General features: G+C 35.8%; 1 protein-coding gene across 1 annotated transcript; it reads left to right on the top strand.

Moving 5' to 3' along the window:
* The first annotated feature begins 13883 nt into the window (after nucleotides 1-13883).
* On the top strand, nucleotides 13884-18834 carry LOC113304329 (SPX domain-containing membrane protein At4g22990-like). Its single transcript, XM_026553410.1, has 12 exons — nucleotides 13884-14094; nucleotides 14248-14378; nucleotides 14471-14534; nucleotides 14721-14841; nucleotides 14991-15302; nucleotides 15439-15543; nucleotides 15670-16124; nucleotides 16239-16540; nucleotides 17168-17352; nucleotides 17771-17961; nucleotides 18192-18325; nucleotides 18460-18834. The coding sequence occupies exons 3-12, from the start codon at nucleotides 14482-14484 to the stop codon at nucleotides 18696-18698; spliced, it is 2097 nt and encodes a 698-aa protein (XP_026409195.1). The 5' UTR covers nucleotides 13884-14094; nucleotides 14248-14378; nucleotides 14471-14481; the 3' UTR covers nucleotides 18699-18834.
* The last annotated feature ends 5744 nt before the right edge of the window (nucleotides 18835-24578 follow it).

Below are 24578 nucleotides of genomic sequence, written 5' to 3'. Positions count from 1 at the left end.
TTGAGAATTTGATTAACCAATTGATCTTGATGAAAACAAATCCTTCATGCTAATTTAGTGAGAAGAGCATGATTAAACATCTCCGAATCTCTAAAAGTTAAACTACCCAAATCTTTGGGAATGCAAAGATTCTTCCAGGCAATGAAATTAGTACCCTTATTGTTTTTATAGCGCCACCAAAATTGTCTCTGGTGAGAGTCAAGTTTTTTGATTAAAATCTTTGGCATCTTAAATGTACTCATCTGATACATAGGTACAGAGTTGAGTATAGATTTAACCATAGTTGTTCTTCATGCCTGACATAAGTTGATTCCTTTCCGATTAGACAATCTTCAAAGGAGTTCACTTTAGATTTGCCAATAAGTAAAGGAGAACCAAGATATTTTTTCCTTCATTTTCATATATTTAACACCAAGGATGTCTCTGAGAGTATCACACACATCAGGATTCATATTGTTACTGAATGAAAAAAATAGAAGATTTGTCAAAATTAATGACTTGACCAGATTGTGAACTACAATCTTGCATTACCTATACTTAATTATTCACACTGGTTAAATTAGCTTATGTAAATATAAGACAATCATCTGCAAAAAGTAAATGATTGATATGAGGAGCTCCTATGGAAGCTTTGATTTCCTTTGAGTTATGAGCAACTGTAAGTGTTTTTGAGAGCCATTTCATAGCTGGGATAAATAAATATGGAGACAATGGATTCCCCTGTCTAATTCCTCTGGTAGGTTTAAATCCATAACAAGGTGATCCATTGAGAAGAACTGATAAACAAGTAGTACTAATGCATTGGTGAATTAACTGATTCCAATCTTCTGAAAAACCAAAACTTGAAAGAACTTTATGAAGAAAAAACCATTTTAACCTATCAAATGCTTTAGAAATATCAACTTTAAGAGCAAGCCAGCTACTTTCACCCTTTTTTCCCCTTATAGAGTGAATTAATTCATGAGCAATAATTAATATTGTTATTGATCAATTTACCAGATGCATTGGTTGCTTGATAAGGAGAGACAATTTTAGAAATGAGAGGCTTCATCCTGCTGAGCATAATCCTGGAGATAATTTTATATGAAGTGTTGCAAAGACCAATAAGCCTAAACTCATAAGGAGTTGTAGGCTTTTTAGTTTTAGAAATAAGAGATATGTTAGTCTTGTTCATAGATTGAAGTACAAATCCCGAAGAGAAGAATTTTTTTACCATTTCACAAACTTCTGGATGAACAATACTCCATTGTGACTTTGAGAAACCATCTTGAAACCTTTCTGGTCTTGGAGCTGACCAATTTTCCATTCCTTTTAAGGTACTAGGAATCTCCTCATCAGTTGGTGGAAACATAAGTACACTAGTCTCTTCATCAGTGACAACTGAAGGAATGTGATTATAAATTTATCTTGGATGTGGAAGTACCTGTTTTCTTGAAATGATCATCTAATAATTTGGATAAATCATCTTTAGAGTGTAAGCAATTACCATTCGTATCTTTCAATGAGTCAATGCTATCTCTAACTCTCTTTCTTTCTGTTAGAATATGGAAATATTCAGTATTATTGTCCTTATCTTAAAGAAACCTACTGTAGTATATTATTTCCATTCTTTATTTAGTACGGAAAGGGATTTCTTATTTATATCACAGTTTTGTAGCCGGGGGCACCTAAGCACTTTCTATACGCAAAAAGGTAGTCTAAGGAGCATTAGGCCAAGCACTATGGTAACGGATATTCCTTAGCTATCGCTTATTTGAAGCGTAGCGAAATGCGCCGAAAATCATCTCATCATGGGAAAAAGACATTCCTTAACTAAACAACACAGAAACTAGATAGTCTGAAACAAATACCACATCCATTTAGTAAAATAAAAAACAGTGAAAAAGAGAAGTAATAGCGTAAAATAGTGAAACCAACAAACAGAAATTTAAATATAGCACGGATACTCAGTTTTCTTAAAGTAAAAAGTCCCGGTATAACTTCTCTACACTACAAAGTTTATCTGATATGATCAACTTTGAAATATAACTAAGAGGTATGTATCACTACGGTTAACCAACACAAAAGACCAGTTAAATTTCGCTATAATTACCATACTGCTTGGCCACGCTGATTCATCGGTGAAAGCTAATACGACGTTGTACGGTGGGTCCTTTTTTTTTTACTTTCCAATATGAGATTCCTTTCTTGATCTGAAATTGACATTTTATATTATCACTTCTTCCATTGGTGGATCTCCTCCCCACTACTGTGGACATTTGATTTATTATTAGTATTAGTATGCTTCGTGGAACAACTGAAAGGCATGTGATCAACAACGGCTAAGCATGGCTCATCCATTACGCCAAAATTTTATATTTGTGACAAAAAAAAGTATGCCATGGAGATAAAATGTGAACAAGGAAGTAGCCGAAATCGGACAGGTTTATCTCGTGGGCTGCTTTTGTCACAGAGAATAATATGGTAATTGAACTTAAGAAGTGAACGTAAGAAGTAAGTGCTCGCAAAAGACCCCTGCAGCCTGCCAGTGGCCACCGCCACCACCAAACAGAGATGTGGTGACAAATAACTTCCATATTTACGGCTTGAGATCAATGAGTTTGACGCTGTGCCAATTTTAACCTAGTGAGGACTCAACGCGTCAACTTTGAAAGTTGCGTGGTTAGATATCGGTATGGGTTACGAATAACTCACATCACTGTCCCCTCTCGAACCCAACCTAGATTGTAGTCTTGTTTAGATTCTACGCAAGAAGGGAGAGCCACCGAAATTGGCCAAAGGTAGAAATGATGAGGTGCACCGGAGCCGAAAATTTTCCACCCCGGTGAACGTCACAGCGTAGAAAAAATGAGATGTAAAATGTGGTGTGCCAGCACCTTTACATCATAATACTACATGCTAAAATTTCAGCACAATATAGCACATTAACAGTTTTTACACCTTCACAGAAGATTAATTGTACCGGTTTTTATCGGTGATATAAGATTAGAATTTTTAATATTTATAAATGTTCAATCTAAAAACTTGGTGTCATATGATTAGAGAAGTAAATTGGGCCGGGCTAGCACGTTTATGGCACAGCACAACACGTTAAAATTTGAGCACAGCACGACACAACACATGACCGGCACAGCACGAACACAGCACGTTAGCTTAATGTGTTGTGTTGTGCCCGACAAATAGGCACATCAGCACAGCACGCGGCACAGCACATCACGGTTAAAAGCACAGCACAACACGGCATAACACGGTTAAAAGCACAGCACGCGTAAAGCACGTGAAGCACGACCTATTAGTCAATCCCCTTTTTATTTAACGGTCCATTACCTAAAACCAAGCCATAGTTTCAGTAAGGAAGTAACAACACGTAGTTAACTTAATCTCTGATAGCACTCTTTCTTTCTATTTTCATTCCGTCTAATTAATCTGTTTATATTTTCTTGACACGGTTTCGGTGGGATTTTCTCAGCAATTTGAAGCTCAAGGTACGTTTTGTTATTCTTAAGTTAGTCTTTCGTGTTCTGGTTTGGTAATTTACTTAATTGAACTTTTTATTGTTTAGATCAGTGATGTTTCAAGAGATTTCATGCATTTTTTGGTGATGAAATGTTTGTGATTTTGATTTTAGAATGCGAACATGAAGTGTTTGTTAAAATGTTTAATTTGCATTTTTGTTTTGGTTTCATCTAAACATATTATGTTCCTGTTTGGTCTTCCAGATATGGTGTTCTTCAAACAAGATGAAGCCTTCAATGGCATATTTCGGATGTGAGGAGCTTGTTCTCTGCTGAATATTTGCTTTGTTTTTTTCTCTTTTTCTGTTTACTTAATAGGGTATACCCAGTTCCTTAACTTGTAAGCTGGACTAGCGGTTCACCAATCAGACTTGTGCGCTGCTTATGTTTTTTTATCTTAATATATATAATTTTTATGGTATATTGCGCATAGCACGTGTGCCGGCACAACACAACACGACACAACACGCGAATAAACATGATGTGCCCGTGGGCTGTGTTGTGCCGAGCTTTTGACTAATAAAGCATAGCCCAGTCCAGCACGTTTAAATTGTTGGCACAATCCAGCACAACACGTAGCACGCTAAGCATGTGACTTTCGTGGGCCGGCATGTTCTACATATGATGCATTAATTCTCAAGATCAAAAGCTTCACAATAAAAATTCAGTCTCATTCCCTTAAACCTCCATTAAAATTTACTATGGTCTCAGCAAATTTAAACCCACATTGGAATTAGCTTGCTACTACAAATTACTTCTTAAATCTACCATATCCATTAATACAAACCCACATGATTCACAGTTAGCAAGGTTCTCATGCATATGCAGGACAGCAAGGCGAAGGATTTTGAAGAGTACAAAACATGTGATCTTGCCACAAGGATAAGAAACTCATTAAGAAAAAAATGAAACAGTTAGAAATTTCTTTACTGAATAGGATTAAGTTTTGAAAGGTACGGAGGAAGAAGATAATTAGGAGGAAAGGTTCTGTTTATAAACTTTTAGATTTAAATAATGTATTCTACCAAATTATCCATACTGATATTATCAATGTACTAGTGAATTCGATATATTGGTTTATACCGGAGAATATGAGTGTTTTTATCGTTCAATCCTTGTATCGTCGATATTTTAGATATCATAAAGGTTTTTTACTATTGTTTGAGGGTGAAAACAGTTTCTGATGATTTTGGTAATTTCGTGTGTGCGGGTGAGAAACGAGTCTAAACCCTAAACAATGTACTGCAAGGGAGTACTTTGATTCGAGTGATCAATCTGTACAAATCCGGCCTAAACCAAGAAATTGTCGTTCCAGACTTGCTTCGGTCACAAAGTGAAGGAGAAGGGTTGGTCTTAGGGAGGGAAGCGAAGAGAGTGTTGAGACCAGAATAGTTGATTCTGGAAGAGTGGTTGTTTGACAACTTGTATCAGAAAGTGAAACGCTAGTAGATTGGAAAGCTAACAAGTGATTTCTGAGTGTTGTATGCTCCTGAACAAAACTTGTTCTTTGGTGGAAATAGGTGAGACCTATTTATACAAGTCGCAACGAAACGTACCCTGGTCTCGTAAGAAGTGGAAACGGTTGAGTAAATGGAAGAAGTGGTAACGGGTAACGCCTGGAATTGATGTTTCCATAATGAAGGAAACGTTTCACCATTACTTCTTGTATTTACTAACCGCCTCACTCTTATGACACTTTCTTGTAACGGGCGTAGTGTACGCTGCACGCTGTAAACCTCCAGACCAATACCCTGATGAACATCTCCCAGTTTGTGACATGTTTTGGTGTCTCGAGTTTTTTGTGTAGCATGTTGCTATTTTTTGGCAAGTTGAGCTTGGGAGGCTTGCGGGCTCGGTGGTGACCTTCAACGGTTGATATTTTGCATCTTGAGATGAAGGTTAGTCGTTGATTGTGGTTACCTTCCGTTGGTACTGGCATGGCTTGCGCATGCTCTTGGCGTGGCTAATTAGGGTTTGGCACCGTGGCCAAGAGATTGCCACAAGTCGTTTGGTGGCAAGTTTGTACAGATGAGATTTGCATCTCAAAGGGAAGGGTAGTTGTTGATTGTTGCAACCCTCCGTTTGGCAGCCAGCGGCATGGCTTTGGCGTGGCCAAATTAGGGTTTTGGAACCGTGGCCAAGAGTTGGCACCATAGCCAAGATATTTCCAAAAGTAGTTTGGTGGCAAGTTTGTACGGCTGAGATCTGCATCTCAGGAGGAAGGATAGCCGTTGATTGTTGCAACCTTCTGTTTGGAAGCCAGCGGCATGGAGGCATGGCTGGCATGACTTTGGCGTGAAGTGGAGCCGATGGCAGTGTAGGGTTTGGAAGGGAGTCGCTTGCGGCTTGGAAGGGAATCAGTTGCGGCTTGGAAGGGAGCTTCTAGCAGCGTGCAGCTTTGTCTAAATTAGGGTTTGACATGCCGAAATCCTAATTAGCGCCCTTTACTATAGTCGTTGTAGAATTCCCGTACGGACTCGGATTTTGACGGTCCGCCCCTCCATTATGATAGTTGGCATGCCTTTGGCGCGGAGGTGTGGATGGCATGCCGTTGGCACGATGATGCAGCTGGCATGGTTGGCATGCCTTTGGCACGGAGATGTGGATGGCATGGTTGGCATGTCATAGGCCCGGTGGTGCGGGTGGCATGGTTGGCATTCCTTTGGTGCGGAGATGTGGTTGGCATTCCGTTGGCACGGTGGTGCGGCTGGCATGGTTGGCATGCCTTTGGCGCGGAGGTGTGGCTGGAATGGTTGGCATGCCGTTGGAACGGTGGTGCGGCTGGCATGGTTGGCATGCCTTTGGCGCGGAGATGTGGCCGACATGGTTGGCATGCAGTTGGCGCGGTGGTGCGGCTGGCATGGTTGTCATGCCTTTGGCGCGGAGGTGTGGGTGGCATGCCGTTGGCACGGTGGTGCGGCTGGCATGGTTGGAATGCCTTTCGCGCGGTGACGTGGCTAAGGCCATCTAGGTGCAGAAATTAGGGTTTAGCATGTCGAAACCCTAGTTAGAATATATAGCATGCGCGGTTGGCACGCTTGGCCAGCATGCGTGGCTGGCATGTGCGGAGATGATGCCAGTTAGTACTGAGGGTTCTGTCGTGGAACATATCATATATGTAAAAAAAGGTATCTTGGTAAATTTCTCGTAGACGTATTGAAAGGATCAATAAATGTGCTAGTGGAGATATTGGTACTCACGGCTCCGTTTCCTTACAGAGTGACGCCACGTCAGACTAAGGTTTTACGATTTTAACCTTAAGCTAAAAACCACCATCAACAACTATACACGATAAAAACGGATAATATCGGTCGGTACAAACGATATACCACCTTGCATACAACACATTACGTTAGCTTAGTGTGTTATGTTGTGTCATGCTGTGCTAGACTAATAGGCATATCGGTACAGTACATCATGCGACGCCGATAAAAAAAAACATCATAACACAACATGTCATGCTAAGAAAGCAAGACATTATTTTAGTACAAAAGAGTATTTATTCTAAATCATTTGATCTTTTATTTTTGTTACATTGGTTTATTGTTATAATAATGATATATGTAATATTTAATCACGTATAGAATATTTATTTAAAAAACATAAAATAAATGTGCCGGCATAACACAACACGATACATTATGGTTATTTTTCTGAAACATCAAAACATGCACACTCTGTAGAACGGCACGAGATAGTATGTTTGAATTTCCTACACAATATAGTACATAGCATTCTAAGCACGTGATTTTTAGACTGGGTTTTGTCAGACTGCCACATTTTAGACCTTTGGAAGATGCCTTACCATCCTTGATTAAGCATCAATAAACATGTTCAGATTCAATATTTATATCGAAAGTAAATAAAATTAATTAGATATAGTAGTTTTAGTATCAGTTTACAACAAAGTGATGCATACGTATATTGATTCATAAAGGCGGGGTCAACTTAAAGCAGGGCCATCTTACGGATAGGAAGTTTAGGGCATCGTCCAGAGCCCCAAATAGTTAGACCAAAACTTTGTTTTTTTCCACAGTTATTAGAAGGGAGGATCCATGGACAATCTTATATGAACATTAGCATAAATCGATTTTGGGTAGTGATTTTTTTTGATCTATGTGCTCTTACAATCGGTTTTTATGTACGTGGTAATGTACCGATTGTGGAGTTGTCTCTTCGGAATCCATTCACAATTGATTTTTATATATGTACCACATAAACCTATTATTAGGGTTCCAATTTCCTGTGTGTTTTTTAAGTTAGAATCAGATTACATGTATTGTCTTATAAACCGATACTGTGGTTTGATTTTTTTTGTTGTAGATATGGCCTTCAGTCATCTGAGCTTCTTTAACCGCACAACGGAGAAAGATGATGGTTCTAGAAAACCAGAGATCGTGGAAACGAGCATGAACAAATTCTCCTTTGGAAGGGATACCAAGTTGGAGCAGGCGTTGAAACTTTTGGACCATCTTTCAATGAAAGAGATGATTGAGGTCATCCGATTTGCAAAAAGGAGGAGGGATGAAATTGCAGCACGGAGGGAGGTGGACGCAGAGGATGATACCCTGTGGGAAGAAATGTTCGTTGTTGTTCAACTGGTGCTGTTGAAGATGATATTGCAGCTGCCAACGCCGGTGGTGCTGGAGCTAAAAATGACGTTGATGCTGCTGGTCCTTGATGACATTATATGATCATACCTATTTAAGTTTGAATTATTATGTTTATGGTTTGGATAATTATGTATTAAGTTTTAAGTTTGGATGATTATGTTTTAAGTTTGGATATGTTTATGGTTTGGATTATTACGTTAGAAAATGACAGAACAAGTTTATGCATACTTCATACTTTGTTTTGCAAAAATACAGGCACACAATCGGACTATACGACTGCACCTATAAACCGATTATGAAGGATCTACCTAGGAATCGGTTTATATGGGTGTCGGTATAATCCGATTCTTAATGTCTCGGAAATGTCAATTTTCTATATCTTTTTCTAGTTAGAATCGGATTACATGTGCAAATATATAAACCGATTTTAGTTGGTGGAAAGTTCTATTTTTTTTTGTTGATTTTCAGGCACAATCGGTTTATGTTTCCAAACATAAAGATCGATTTCGATGGTCATGAAATAGTAATCCGTTTTTATGGACATTCGAGAAGACTGATTATACCAGATTATTTCCCTTTTTTTCAAAAAAAGTAGCCGTTGGAGTCTTTCTCTATATATAGAGACCTCATAATTGGACCTAATTTTCCCAAAATTGTGCATTCTATTCCCTCTCACTCCATATACTCCACGACTACTCATTTCATACCTCCACGTACAATAAATGGCATTGTTTAACTCCGCACAAGATTTGTCAATCACCAAAACATGGTACACCGAAAGTCGAGTTAATCACTCCTCGTCCGAGAGCTTTTGGGCAAAAATATATAACAAATTTAAGCACGATTATGGGAACCTGAAAAGAAGAAGCCTTCAACAAATCCATGATAGGCACCAAGTCATCCTAGATGCGATAGTTGCTTTTATAACTCTCCAACAACGGATTTTGAACGCAAGCCACTTTAGCACGTCCTTTCAACAAATTGAGAGTATTTTTTTATCGTTTATTCTACATAATCTACTTTTATAAATTTGTAACTAGCAAAGTAAGCTTGTGTCATGTTTTTGTATCACGAAGCCGTGAAAGCGCGCTACTTGGAGGAAAATGGGGAAGCATTCACATTTGATGCAAGTTATCACTTCATGGTATCCAAAATTTTGGAGTACCTGACGGAATTTATGGTGGGTGAATCGGATTCGGATTCCTCGAACGAAGATTGATAGTTTTAGTCAATTTTATGTAGGTTTTGTACGTACACCTCTAATAAACCCTCACGAAATTATAACTCATCCACTAGGATAACCTAGAAATTCAAAGACTTGATGCACGTATTTCCCTCGCGATTAATATGGGTGAATCTTTTCTTTTTGTGATATTCCCGAGTCCACGGCAAGGTTAATTTGCGGCAAGATTCTTCGAAAATACCTATTTCCACAGATTCTTTCTTAGACCTTAGAAAATGTTTGGACTTTGGTTACCAGGAACAAACATGTTTCCGTTTTCCGCAGAAGTAGGGATCAAATTTAGAAATTAGAAACAAAAACAACATATTTTAGAAACAATTTTTTATTTTTAAAATTATTCGGAAATTGTATTTTCAAATGAACTTCTAGAATCTCCATATAAATATCAATGTTTGATGATTTTAAAATCACATTACGAGCAAAGTATCAATAGGTATCGTTGCAAAAACAAAATAAAACATTTGCCACCTCAAAATGAAAAAAACAAGAATCCATATTTTAAAAACTTCTCAGATTGATAAGCACGAACCTATTATAACTTGCCCACTCAATTCCTCCAACTCTGCGAGGGTACCACGAGGTCCACCATTGCCACTTAGTTTTGGAGATTCTATACTTCAAGACAAACATACACTGTTGTGAAGAAGTTACGAGGCCCCTTTCGGTGTCACGGTCACCGTAGCCTAACAAGCTGTTTGGCGATAAAAGTCTTTGAAGTTGAACTTGTCTTCTCCTAGTCTTATTACTGTAGTTTTCTAAAATAACCAAAATGGTGAAATGTAATCTGTCACCTTGCGAATCACAACATTTTTCTTTATTCTCATTTATGATGGTTGGTCTAAGGTCGTGTCTAAGCTTTTGTAACAGTGGTTTATGGTAGCTCTCACTGTCTCACATGTCTGAGAAACTTTTTTAATCTGTTCAGGCCTTTCCGAGTAAAAATAAAACAAAATATGGGAGGAGCTTGATCAGTTTTTCAGACCTTGCTTATAACCTTTTTGGATATGTAGCAGAAGTCATAAGAAAAAAAGAATTTGCTTCATAAAAAGTGAACCTTTTTGCTTTATAAAAATCATTCTAAAATTCGTATCTAAACTAACTTTCGATTTTCTGTTTCCAAGAATCAAAAAAACAAATTTTGGAATGATATCTTTTTTAAAATGCTACAAGCTTAGTTATTATTTTTCTCCCCAACTTAAAATTAGTAAGTAAAAAGAAATTTTTTGAACCTGACTTAAGGCCGGTTCCTATGGGGTGGCTAACCCACCCATTTTCCATGCCAGCTGGCCTGACAAACTGGCCGCGCCACTATGGGAAACATGATAAGCGATCGAGTCTCAACCGAACGATAAAGACTGCACCGGTACCGTTCGGTTGATTTTGAATCTCCAACGGCTCTTTCTCCACCGCTATAAAAGTGTGACATTCCAAACACAAAAAATACACCAAATTATTTACATAAAAAATTTCTTTCTTTTCTTTTGATGGCAAAGTTTGAATCCCAACTTGACTTGGCTACGCAACTTGATTTTTCCGGAGTAGTGCTTGAAGTCGTCGTTCGTAAGATATGTGATGATTACAAAGAAATAGGTAAAAACCAAAGAAGCCTACAAGTTTTGGATATTAACCAAATCAAACTTCCAACTAAGAAAAGAAAGAAAAGTTCAAGGAAAGGAAAATTTGAAGGCAACAAAGAAGATAAACAAAGGAGACTCCGTTCATGAGCCCATTGATTGGAAGTTTGGTGAGATGAAGAAGATAAACAAGATGAACAACTTTGTACAAAATTTTTATTTTAAAAGTCTTTATTTTAAGTTACTAGAAATAACCCGTGACGTAACGACACGGCATGAGACGATATAATTTTTGGTCAGAGTGATTTAAATAAATACTATAAATTATGGTAAGACTTATTTTGACCCATGAGAACTTGTAATTATGAAAATCTTAGATATTTTTCATCCAAATAATTATAAATTCGAGACTGCCTTAACCTAATCTGTTAAATGTATAAAGTGTTTGTTACATTACCAGAGTCTTCTAAATTATTGGTGGTGCACTGTCAAGAAAAAAACTACCATATATTTCCTCATTCGTTTGAAGACCCTAATTGTAGTTTTGATAAGGACATATTTACTACATAGAGGTTAAATAAATTTTTACTCTCATCATTTTATAAAACAGGTAAAAATCTGAAACTTGGTAAGGTTTAAAATTTTAATGCTGAAAAAACCCTTTGTGTTTAATATGAACTCATATACTCTAGGATGCGTGTACAATAACTATGACACCCAAAAGTTACTCAAAAGTTTCCACCAAACCTTGAATACATCAGCTTGTCAAATAAAAATCGACACACAGAGGAACAACAAAAATGTACTCAACTGTAATCCTTGTGCACCTTTAATTATTTCAGAAGTACGGTTAATTTGCACACCTGCTCAACATTATTATAATTAACATGCATACATATTACTGTTCAAATTTTCTCTTGATGGTACCTTATCATATTTGACTGGTTCCCAAATGAAAAATATTTTTTTTATGTTGAAAAAGATTCTAATGTTGTTCTTTCTTTATAGTTTGATGAAGGACGGCTAATTTATTATTGACAATAACATTAACTATAGATGTTTTTAATTCCAAGAGATATAAATGATGATCTTTATTTATTTTTTTATCACATTTAATGTTTTTTGTGATCACAATGACGAGGAAATCTAATCAATGTATATTTATAATTGAAGGAGGTTACAAATCTTACATCCGTCGGATGTCTTTGGCTGGGATGAAACCAGGATGGTCGGATGCAACGTTTGTCTTTCAAAATATTATCCGACCGTCCAAGCTCAAAAACCCATGTTGTTTTGTATTGTAGATGTCTAGTTATTATTATCTAGATTAATGAAAGAGGCACTAATGTAAATTATCTAGATTAATGAAAGAGGCACTAGTTTACATTAATATCTTAAAATTAAACTTTGATAATAACTTTAAATCTTGATTACATCTAAATGCATCATACAAATGAGAGATGCATCATGCAAATGATATTCTAAATGCATCATATTTGGGCAACACCCTCAAGATAAGGTAACAACTGTCAAAATAAAAATCTTTTCCCACCCTGTTGCGCCATTCAACCCGACACATTTGCTCCACATCAAATTCGTTTTGACCATTTACTCGGTTTCGATTGCCTTCAATAAGCGCATCAACAAACAAGATCACATCCTTGCTGATTACTCCAAAGTGATGACACATAGAATTTGCATTTCGATTTTTGATTTTCAATGTTTCTACTTGAAATCTCTGAAATATGTTTTGCCATAAAGTATGTTGATCTTGTTGTGCACCATTGGCCATATCTTCTGCAACAAGAACATAATTCCTGCAAATGGATTCATCATCAACTAAGCTAAATTTACGAGATTTAACTTACATATTGGGTTTGTGGAGTGAAAGAACGAAGATTGAAGAAATGGTGTGAGTTGAAATGAAATTGGATATTGTATTTATAGGGTGATGAAATGGTGACCGTTGGATGAGAATCACTGAGCGGTCGAGTTTACACCGCTGACGGTTTTACTTCGACCGGCTGGTTTCTATTACACCGAGTGGTCGAAATTAGACCGCTCGGTAGCGACTCGATCTGACCTGACAAAGTGGAAAATTCGTTGGGCCAGTTAGCCAACTCCATAATGAGTGCAGAAATGGCAAACTATAAAATGGGAACCGGCCTAAGCATGGAAAACTAAGCTGTTGCTGCGCCCTACACCATTACAAAACAAAAAGAACAAAATGCAGGTTCTGCCCTAAGATATTGAAGCAGTTTCTGAAAATGCTGCTCTCCCAAAGTAGAGAATGGTGACTAGTAAAACTCCTAATCTTCACAAAACGTGCAAGTATAACAACTTTTTACAAAGCTGATTTTATTTGTCATTGAACCGGGCGGCCCTGACAAAGTGGTCCATTACTATTTAACAATATACAATATAGCTAGACAGCCTATGGGATTTGATGAACACAAAATAATATTTCTCTTTGTTTGCATGCCTGGTTTATTAGGTATCTTCGTTTGGATAATCATAAAGCGTAGTGGATAGGGAATCGGCGTAACCAAAATCCAATGAAATGCATTCTCAATATTTTATGAAGATCTTAATGGTATATATCTCAAGAGTATTCTAAATTCTTGTTATATTGATATTTTCATTTTTATTTTATAATCAATTATCGAATATGGATGATAATTTTATAGATAAGTGCAGCTAATACTTATATTTGCATGTAAAAAAATGGTATTGATGCAAGTAATCGGCAACTACTTATATGGCAACATGTTATTAATGACACTTAATGGCTACTTAATTATTTGAAAGATAAAACAAAAGCGACTAATAGGATTATTGTGGAGCACATAAAAATGTGCATTTTACTTTGTTAAAGGCAACGTCGAAAATCCTAGTCTCTGGCTTAGATTCCCAGTCAAAACATGTGTGGTTTCAAATAATCAGCACTTGTCAATATCATTAAACTAATTTCGTATAACCCAAAGTTGTTCCAGTGTAGCGATTTCGAGGTCAAAGAAAATCTCTGTTCTCGTAAAATCCCTAATACTTCTATAACCCAAAAAATCATCATTTTATTATAATAATAAATCATTGAATCTCATCCTATACATACGGACGGTGCATTGCCACTTTGAAGATCCGCACTACAAGTAAGATATTGTTTTTCTGCATCTCAATTTCTTCATTTTTCACAATTCTGAGAGTTTTAGAATTTTTCTTTTGATTTGTTTTTAGCTCCATTTGAGTTAAGTTTTCAATCAATGAGTGTTTCATAGATTTTTGAATCCCATTGGTTATCTCAGGGTAGGATTTTGGATGTTGTCTTCTTCTTCATCATCTTCTTCTGTTTGTTGATGATCATCTAAGGACGACCAAATATAAGTACAGGCAAGGAAATCCATAGCTAGAAGGAGCTTTTAAGGTTTTGACTCAGGTTTGTTTCTCAATTTTGTTTGGTTCAATTTTTATCTTCTGTTCTCTGATTGTGTGATTGATTGTTTGTTTGTGTGTTTGTTTTTTGTCTAGTTATTTGAAAGATGGTTGAATTTGGGAAAAAGTTGAAGGAGAGACAGATTCAAGAATGGCAAGGGTACATTTCCTTCCTATCTTGTGTTTTTGTTGGATTATGAATTTGAATTTGATTTTTGTTTGTGTGTGACCTTTTGTTTTTTTGCACTAAATTGAGTAAGCTTTATGCGAGAGGATTCTGCGAATTCATTCTTGTTTTGGAGAAATGATTTGACTAATGTGGTTGTCATTTGGTTGATTGTTGTAGCTATTACATTAACTACAAGTTGATGAAGAAGAAAGTGAAGCAATTTACTCAGCAACTTGGTGCAGGAGCGCAAGACCGTCGACATGTTCTCAAGGAATTTTCAAGAATGCTGGATAATCAGGTAGAGTACCAACATAATTGGAGCACCTTTACGGAACCACTTTAGTTATTTCACTGTTGAAGATGGTTCTTCGCTATTTGAATAAGTTATTACCGATATTTAGTTAAGAAGGTAATGGAGGATTTTTGTTATGGTGTATTTCTATTCAGATTGAAAAAATTGTACTGTTCCTTTTGGAACAACAAGGACTACTCGCGAGCAGGCTAGCCAAACTGGGGGAACAACAGGCTGAACTTCTAAGAGAGCCAGAGATTGCACAAATGTCTGAACTACGAGAAGCGTATAGAGATGTGGGACGAGATCTTCTAAAGCTTCTCTACTTTGTGGAGATGAATGCAATTGGGCTTCGCAAAATACTGAAAAAATTTGATAAACGGTTTGGCTACAGATTCACTGATTACTATGTGACTTCTCGTGCAAATCATCCTTACTCCCAATTACAACAAGTGTTCAAGCATGTGGTACAGTAACAACTCTGTTGATTTGATATTCTTTCCTTGACAATATGAACACAAACAAATAGATTACCTCTTGTTATTTTTCGCTCTTTTGAGATCCAAAACATCGTTGTTAAAGTGCATATGAATGAACATACAGGGATTTGGAGCTGTTGTAGGAGCTGTAACTCGCAATCTTGCAGATCTTCAGGATCGCCAGGGAAGCTACTTATCAATTTATGACCAACCATCTATTGCATTTCAGGTTTTCATTTTCTTTCTGGTTACCACCTGTTTGTTTTTGCCTCTTTTAATATACTTACCCTCTATTGTTTTATTGTTCTAATTGGTTACTAATTGCAGAGATGATATTTCATGGTTTTACTTGCAGGATCCTGTTATTGATTCTATAAGAGCAGCTGTAGATAGGTTGACTCACTCCACAAATTTCCTCCACTTCTTAGGGCAACATGCCCTTATTATGCAAGATGAGCTACCAATGCCATCTGATGAACCAGTTGATGAACAGAGATATCATTTTGCGTCACTAATGTTGAACTTAGCAAACACATTCTTGTATATGGTCAATACGTATATTATTGTCCCAACAGCTGATAACTATTCTCTAAGCCTTGGAGCCGCGGCAACAGTTTGTGGTATTGTGATAGGGGCTATGGCTGTTGCACAGGTGTTTTCGTCAGTCTATTTCAGTGCGTGGTCCAATAGATCATATTTCCGACCTCTTGTATTCAGCAGTATTGTTCTGTTTTTGGGGAACGTTTTATATGCTCTGGCATATGATCTTGATTCCATTGCAGTTCTTCTGATTGGCCGTCTTTTGTGTGGGTAAGTGTTTCCCAGCTTCTCCAGTCACTTGAGTCAACTTCCCTTAGTATTCTCAATTTTCCATCAATTCTTTGTTCTCACAATATCTTGATGTGAATATTATCATCATTTCAGATTTGGTTCTGCCAGAGCTGTTAACCGGCGTTATATAAGTGATTGCGTTCCTAATAGAATAAGAATGCAGGCCTCTGCGGGTTTTGTGAGTGCCAGCGCTCTTGGGATGGCTTGTGGTCCTGCTCTTGCAGGCTTGCTTCAAACTAATTTTAAGATTTCCAAGCTTACATTTAATGAAGATACGTTGCCAGGATGGGTTATGGCAGTGGCATGGCTATTCTATTTAGTCTGGCTCTGGATCTCCTTTGTGGAACCTGCTCCCTTGCCCGAAGCTAAACCTGTGCCACAGGAAGAAGATGCTGGTAATTTTTCCTCCTCCACCTACCTTACTATAATTTTCTCTAGTCACAATTTCAAAGCTTACAGTATGTTGGTTACTACTTTTGAATCGCTTCTGTTGTAAATTGAAAGATGACGCACAAAAAGCTGAACAAATGACAACCTGTTGAAATTGATGAGGCCAATCCTTAGGCCTGCATAGTTGCATTAATCTGTATAGAATTACCATTACATTGATTTGATGGCCTGGATAAGTCAGGTTTTCTTTCCAATAGCATTTAGATTGTGCATATGGTTGATTGCGTACTATATCGTAAAGTTCGTTTGGTGGTCAATAAGAACCTTCATTAATCTTTTTACCTTAAAATTATAGAGGATTTCATACCCCCTGCGTGAATATTCTAATACCTTTTCTTATAAGCTCGCATATATTATACATACATTTCATGACATCTGATATCTGTGGTTCACCAAGATGATGATCTCCTAGAAGACTGGGGTTAGAAAACTGTTATTTCCTAGTATACAAGCATATATTGAAGTGATTGTAGGTCGAAAAGCCTATAGTTTGCAACCCATTCAATTTTATTGTTATTTGGCGTGATAGTAACGATGTTTATTGCCTACTTTGTTTATATTTTGGATGACAGCAAGACTAGAAAATGGTGAGTTGGAAAAAGCTCTGGTACAACCTCTGCTTTTAAGTTCTAAAGAGAAGGACGAAGATGAAGATGGTGATGATGATGTTGATGGTAGTGAAGAAGCTAATGAAGAATCGCATCTCGCTGCTGCTTCAATTGGGTCAGCATATAGGTTGCTTACACCATCTGTGAAGGTTTGCCTTTCATTTTTAGTCTTGTTTGAACTCACATGACTACTTAAATTTCATTAATTTTTTGGTATACACGTAAGTTTTAAATTGGTAGAACATAAATCTGTTGGTGCCTGAAGGTAGTATGTCATTTCATCTAAAAAGATAATCGTGGCCTATAAAAAGAACATGCAAGTTTGAATAAAACAACACAGGGTTTTGACTTGCTAAACACATCATCTTTTTCCTTGTAACTCTTTTTTGTTCTTAATGTATTACGTATGTGTACCTTTTCCATTGACTTTAGTCATTTTAAACTAGTGAATGATAAAATTTCGTTCCACAATCTTCAAATTGTGCAGACATGAATAGAAAAATTATATTTTTACCATCAGTGTTCTGTACTGTCAGATCTAATTCCAGCTGCTTCAATGATTTTCAGGTTCAATTATTGATCTATTTCATGCTCAAATACGCAATGGAAATTTTACTCTCTGAATCTAGTGTTATTACCACGTACTACTTCAATTGGTCAACTAGCACGGTTGCAATCTTCCTTGCATGTCTTGGATTGACTGTTCTTCCAGTAAATATTGTCATCGGAAGCTACATTAGCAACATGTTTGAGGACAGGTACATAACAGGAGATGTAGTCAAATATATAATGTCTCATTTCATTTTGGAACAATGGTTAACAACACGATATCTTTCTCCCAGTATCTATTTTCTATATTCCCCATATAGTATAAGCAAATAACATTCTACTGGACTATGGTCACTGAAAAATAGTTCGGATACCATCTTTTAAATTGGATTATGGGTTATATCCTGCTCTTAATTATTCGTGTCTTGGTTCTCTGCAGGCAAATTTTGTTGGCATCTGAAATCATGGTATGCATTGGAATTGTTCTAAGCTTCCATGTAACGCACACATATTCTATTCCGCAGTACGTCTTCTCAGCACTTATCACATTCGTGTCTGCTGAAGTTCTTGAAGGTAATCTGTCTTCATCTTAGTAATGTTTCCGTCTTCTCAGCACTTATCCCACTGTAGCTGTTCTGTAAACCCTTTTGTTATCATCTCTTTTCAACCTCTGAGTCCTGACAACTTATTTATTTATGAAAATTTAGGTGTGAACTTATCACTCTTATCGCGCGTGATGTCGTCAAGGCTAGCTCGGGGGACATATAACGGTGGATTACTTTCAACAGAAGCCGGAACTTTAGCTAGGGTGGTGGCAGATGCAACAATAACACTAGCCGGATATTTTGGTCAGAAACATCTCTTGAATATCACTTTATTACCTTCACTTGTTATTTGTGTAGTTTCGATCATGGCTACTTGCTTTACCTACAATACCCTGTATTGATTGCACTCTCGATTCCCCTGTATTTAGTTCAATTCAGATCTGCTTCATTTTTCATTTTTCCTTTTGTAATCAAAATGTTTATATGGAATACTTCTTAATTTATTAATTCATGATTCAAGAAATTGAATTATCATAATGCCATCCTAGGGAACATATGGCACCCATATGCATCTTCTTCTGAGTTCGTCCCAGCCACGTTACAGTTTGATTCCATAGCTTTTGTGGAGATATGTTTATGCGATAGAATCTCATTAACTTCATCTGTCGCGTTCAATGCCTTTCACATGCCAAAATTCTGACACTCAAAATCGTTCAGTGGAAGGATGATATGGTGCAGATGTGATCTTTCAGAGAAATTTGAGCATCGAGCATTCTGTTACACGACATCATAGAACATTTAGAAGCCCAATCACCTGTTGAATTAACCCCCAATAACGGTAAACTGTAACTGAACGGTAAACTGTAAACCATCCAGTCGTGGATGATGGAAAGAAACTTCGCCCAAAAGAAGCCAAAGACGCTGGTAAGTCCCCAAGTATGAAGCTGGGTAAAGGTAAAGACCTGCCTCAATGTAATACAATAATTCAATACCGAAAAAAATTCTCCGCAGAAGAGGACACTTCATCCAGAGAGATCTCTTTACATCAAGTGGATCAGCTTGCACGAATGAGCAAAGCTATTGCACCGACGTAACACTCTCCTTTTGAGGTGTTGTGTCAAGTGGGCGTGTTATGTGTGGTCTGATGATTAAGGTAGATGTCGATGGGGGACTGGAATCCACTTAGCTTTTCTATTTCCGGCACCACAAATCTTAGTAAAAAGGATGGGTATATCTACTCAGCCTTCCTTGGAAGGAAAGCTTTAGAATTTCCTAAATCGGGGGTATTAGTAAACCACTTACAGTGCGGTTATACTGTGGGAGATTTCCATGTGCACCATAGCCATTTACCTTTTAAGAGATTAGGACTCTATCGAGTGCTTAAAACTTGCAAGGATGAACTTTCCAGCTCTTCTAGATTCTACAACTGTTTTTTGCAATTATCTCATTATTCTTTTTTTCTTTTTTTGTTGTTGAAGTTTTTTTTTTGCAAATATCTCAATTTCCAAACACAACACATCCAAGTGGACCGATTATGTAGTCAAGTCAATGAGTCTGCATCCAACCAGTCATCGATGTACCACGATCATCACTACATGAATACAAACACCAAATTCACAACTAGCCATAAACCTAGAAAATGTAAAGAAGCACCAAAATCTCATCAACCTATAAAGAATGAAAGACAACAAAATAGAGTTCAGAGTCCAAACAATTACAACCTCTAGTGGGTTTGAGTGGCAATAAAAAATAAAATGCTTTTAGGGCAGATGATAAATAGATCAGAGAGTAACGAAGGTTCCAATCTTAGGTTTTTAGTTACTCGTCCTGTTTTAAAATGATAAGTTTATAAGTTTTAATTTTATAGAACGTTAATTCAGAATTGTTGAACTTCATGATAATCACACAATAAAATATGCAAGACTAGTTTAAGAGAAATACCTTGTATCGCAAATCCATCGTACATCAATCATCTTTGGAACATCGGTAATACCTTTATGGAGGTCATGGTTTCTCTTTCTTGACCTTATCTGTAATGAGTAATTGCTTGGATACAATAGTAATGGTTATTGTTTCCCTTTCATAGGTAGAGAGAGGACCAAGTTCCTAAGGTTTTAGTATTAGACATTAGATCTCGACCGTCTATCAAGGAAGAGCATAAATAGGATACTAACTCCTTATATAAACCATGGATTAGATATTTAGCAATATCCTAAATATAACCAGATTCTCACATGGGCCCAATAAAGACAATTATCCTATAAAAATTATCGTACATTCTCCCACTGGTCCATGTGATAGTCTATTAATGGTTAATTTCAGGTAACATAAGGCGCGCGTAATTGCTAAACATAATATATTAGTGGTTAACGTAATACCTTGATCAAGCAAACTACTCATGTGAGTCATAGCGGTGGCACATTGCCCTGTTATCAACATGTTCCCTTCCATGTACCACAACATGAGTACCTCACTCAACTAGGCCTTAAATAGGAGTATCATAATGGTCCAGTGATGTGTTTAAGAAATACGATTTTCGTAAACATTCATCCATTCACATAAAAAAATACTAAACATGGATACAAAAATATATTCAGAATACATTAATAAGAGCTCAATAAGTGTTCAAAAATAAGCACATAAATTAGCTGAATTCAGTAATCAATTACTCCCGCAGACCTATGATTTTAATCTTTTCTTAAGAGGTCTTAAAAGGTAATTGTTCATTAAGTGCATCTCTGAATGCAATTGTGCTTAAGTGATACATGAACAAATATTGCTTCTGAATTTCTTAATTCACGCATATATACTCAAGGTTCATGTGTTTTGTTCCCTTTGTATCATATCGCGCTTTGATGCTGCGAAGCTAAGACGATAAATTTCAGCAATGTAGAGACAAACCTTAAGTCTCTAAGTGTCGCAGTCATAAATATTCAAACTCAATTGTGGGACTAGAATTAATGGATTCTCTATTTATTGAATCCATACATCCACAAAAATGAAGTCTGAAAACCCAATCAACTCTAGTTGGGTTTGCTAACTAATTATAAGACATAAAAGTTAAGATAATATCTCAAAATTCTTGATAGCTTTCCCGTAATTTGTTCTTCGATTCTTAAGGCATTTAGTTAACATATCAACAATTTGTTATAAGTTTCATATCAGAATTAAGACGTAATGAAGGTTAAATTAATATCCTCTATCCAACATGAAATAAAATCTGTTAAATATGTTATTATCTCAAAATTCTTCGAATATTCGATACATGCCTTATATGAGAGCTTTAGTAATCCATATGATATGTATTATCACATGGTAAGATTCATTGATATCCTTTATTTCAAAAAATATAGAGATATGCATAAAGTCAATATCACTACTTGTAGGTAGTATGTCTTAACATACATGACCAAGAGTATGTATTTCTCCCACTGATCTTGAGGTATATGCATAAATCTATAATAATTTCATCCAAAACTTGAAACATTTATAGTTTTTTTGAATTTCATATACCAATATGGGAGGCTGCTTAAATTTCATACTTTTACTTCTAAAAATTGTAGACCAAAATATATCATTAATAAAGGCTATTTTCACATTTGAGTAATGCAACTCTTAAATCATACTGAGATACTAAAAATACTATGATAATTCTGAATAAGTCTTTCTTTGACACGAGAGAAAAACTTATTTATAATCAATGCATCATTTCAATAAAATCTTTGGCTGCACTTCGAACTTTATATCATTTTGTTATGCTATTACAATCATGCTAGGGATGAAAGACCCACTTGCACACAACTGTTTTGTGTCGTTCGTGCAACTAAATAATCTCCCGGACTTGACGTTCAACCATTGATTTTAGCTAACATAGCATCAATCCATTAACCAAAATTATAATTATACACATAATAGTTTGTGAACCATAAACTGAGTCTTTGCCATTCCACATCAAAATGAAATAAATTCTTGTAAGCAAATCACTGAAACAACATGAACAACTTTCTTTCAATCTCTTTTTAGACCTTCTTAATGCTAGTAAATGTTGTTATCAGGAAATTTCTTTATTGGCGGTAGTTTTATTATGGAATATATGATTAATCAATTTGTGGTCTTTCATTATCTAACATTCCGACAATGAGAAGATTCACAATATCTGTAGAAATCTTAAATAAAGGATCATTATCATGACTTCTTGAACAGATATATCCACGAACTCCCACCGATTATGCCATCACTAATGAATTTATATTTTCGGTTTCAACAAATCTCATACTACAGTTAGAACGTTAAACAATACCATTTGGATTATTTAGGAAAACAAATGAAACAATAATAGTTTTAAAAAACAATTTTCATTCTTGGAAATGTAAGTCTCACCTCCAACTAAACAACCATAACTTAAATGTGATCTAAACTAGGTTTTCAACCTTTCTAGTCCAAAGTGTGTCTGTGAAACTACTTTATTCGGAAATCTATTTAAATCACACAATTGTAGAAATAATATACATTCACAGGTGTGTGGCAATTATGCATAACTCATTATGTTTCTAACTATTTTCATAAAAGTATGATTTTGCCTTTTGTCATACACCATTATGCCAAGGATAAGTTGGCCTTGTGTATTGAACAATAATTTCGAACTTTTGGAGATATTGCGCAAAAGATTTAGGATATTATCCTGTTTTCTCATACCTTTCACAATATTCACCACCTTTGTCAGACTTTATGATTTTCACTTTCTCTATAATTGCTTCTCAATTTCAATAATGAATGTTCGAGAAAACATCCACTGATTGAGATTCATAATGCAATTTATAGATGTACACAATAACGTGAAAAATAACATCAGGTGATAAACAATTTTATCTTCCAAAAATTGGACCATTAATTAAAAGTCTACAAAATAATCGTAATCAACAAGTAATAAGAAAAAGACTGAAAGTTATAATAGAGATAAACGACAATTAAGCTTAAAATAGTTTCATACTTTCAATAGGATTCTCCTGTGGGTAAAACCTTATCAAGGAACAAAGTAAGACATGAAAAATATTTGTGGATATTTTATATTCTCATAATTCAACATTATATCTATCAAGTACTACAACTAGAATCACCTGTGGGTAATTCACGTCCTAAAATGTATTAGCAAACTCCAATAATTCTAAATATGTTCAACCTAATATAATGTGAATTGTAGTCACCTATGGGTGGATATTATTTCACATGTATATGAAACATTTAGATAACCTTAATGCTTGTTTAGCGTGTGAAGAAAAAACTACCTGTGAGCAGCATTGTTGTAATCGTTAAATCAAACTAAGAGGACTCAAAATAAACAACACTTACCAGATAAGAGCATAGCATCACTGTGGTGATAACTAAACTATCCAGCAAACATGTACAATTGCAAATATCACACAATCTTTTCTTGTGATATTTCACAGTCCCACTCAATGATATGGACATACTTGATCTGATCATAAATTTAGTCGCTTATAAACAATAATGAGTAACCCTAAAACATCAATCACGAACATTTATTCAAAAGCATGCCATACATAAATTGTGAAAAAATATCAACACCCTATAATCGAAAAATATCCAAACATAATAAAAATTTTCTTAAACCAAAATCGAGCATGAAGCAAGTCTATAAATATAACTCAATAATGAAATTTCGTTGAAGAAAAATTCTTTGATGCATCGCTCATTTAAATATGATACAAGCTTAAAGATCGTGATAAATAACGGATATACGATGAATTAATATGAAAGGTGTTAAATAGTCAATGAAAATCATTTTCAAAAATATGGAGAAATTTATCAAAAATAAAACCTCAATTTCATAGAGGATGCAATAAGTTTTGGACAACATAAGAAAAATTCGTAATAGGTTACTCAACTCGATAATGAGTTAGTTTATGTAAATTTTCTTTTATGCACTTTTAAGAAATAACGTAAAATCATGTGTCGATTATTTAATTACCATAATGCATGATCAGATTGTTGGAAAAACGATCAATAAAATACTTTTTAAAGATTTTAATTTAGTGTTTCTTTTGTGAATGAAAACTTATTAGTCCCACATAGTGGAGTTTCCACTCTTTAGTTGTTTTTAAGAGACTATATAAGATTTTTAGTCCCACATAGGAGAGGAGCTCTTCTTAACTTGAGTTTGTCAATTATATAAACAAATTCACTTCTTTTGTAAAGCATGGAAAAAGGGGTTGCTCTATATTCTAGAGGGACCCCTATATGGTAAAGGGGTTGCTCTATAT

This window comes from Papaver somniferum, chromosome 8 (assembly GCF_003573695.1).
Source record: "Papaver somniferum cultivar HN1 chromosome 8, ASM357369v1, whole genome shotgun sequence".
Classification (NCBI taxonomy): domain Eukaryota; kingdom Viridiplantae; phylum Streptophyta; class Magnoliopsida; order Ranunculales; family Papaveraceae; genus Papaver; species Papaver somniferum.
The sequence above is the reverse complement of the archived record's forward strand: the minus strand, read 5'-3'. Positions and strand labels throughout refer to the sequence as shown.

Bases quoted from the DNA above. Each gene is read 5' to 3' on its own strand.
- LOC113304329 (XM_026553410.1), top strand. From the start codon at position 14,482: ATGGTTGAATTTGGGAAAAAGTTGAAGGAGAGACAGATTCAAGAATGG. The intron at 15,303-15,438 runs GTACAGTAACAA...ATGAACATACAG, and splicing joins AACAAGTGTTCAAGCATGTG to GGATTTGGAGCTGTTGTAGG. The intron at 15,544-15,669 runs GTTTTCATTTTC...TTTTACTTGCAG, and splicing joins AACCATCTATTGCATTTCAG to GATCCTGTTATTGATTCTAT.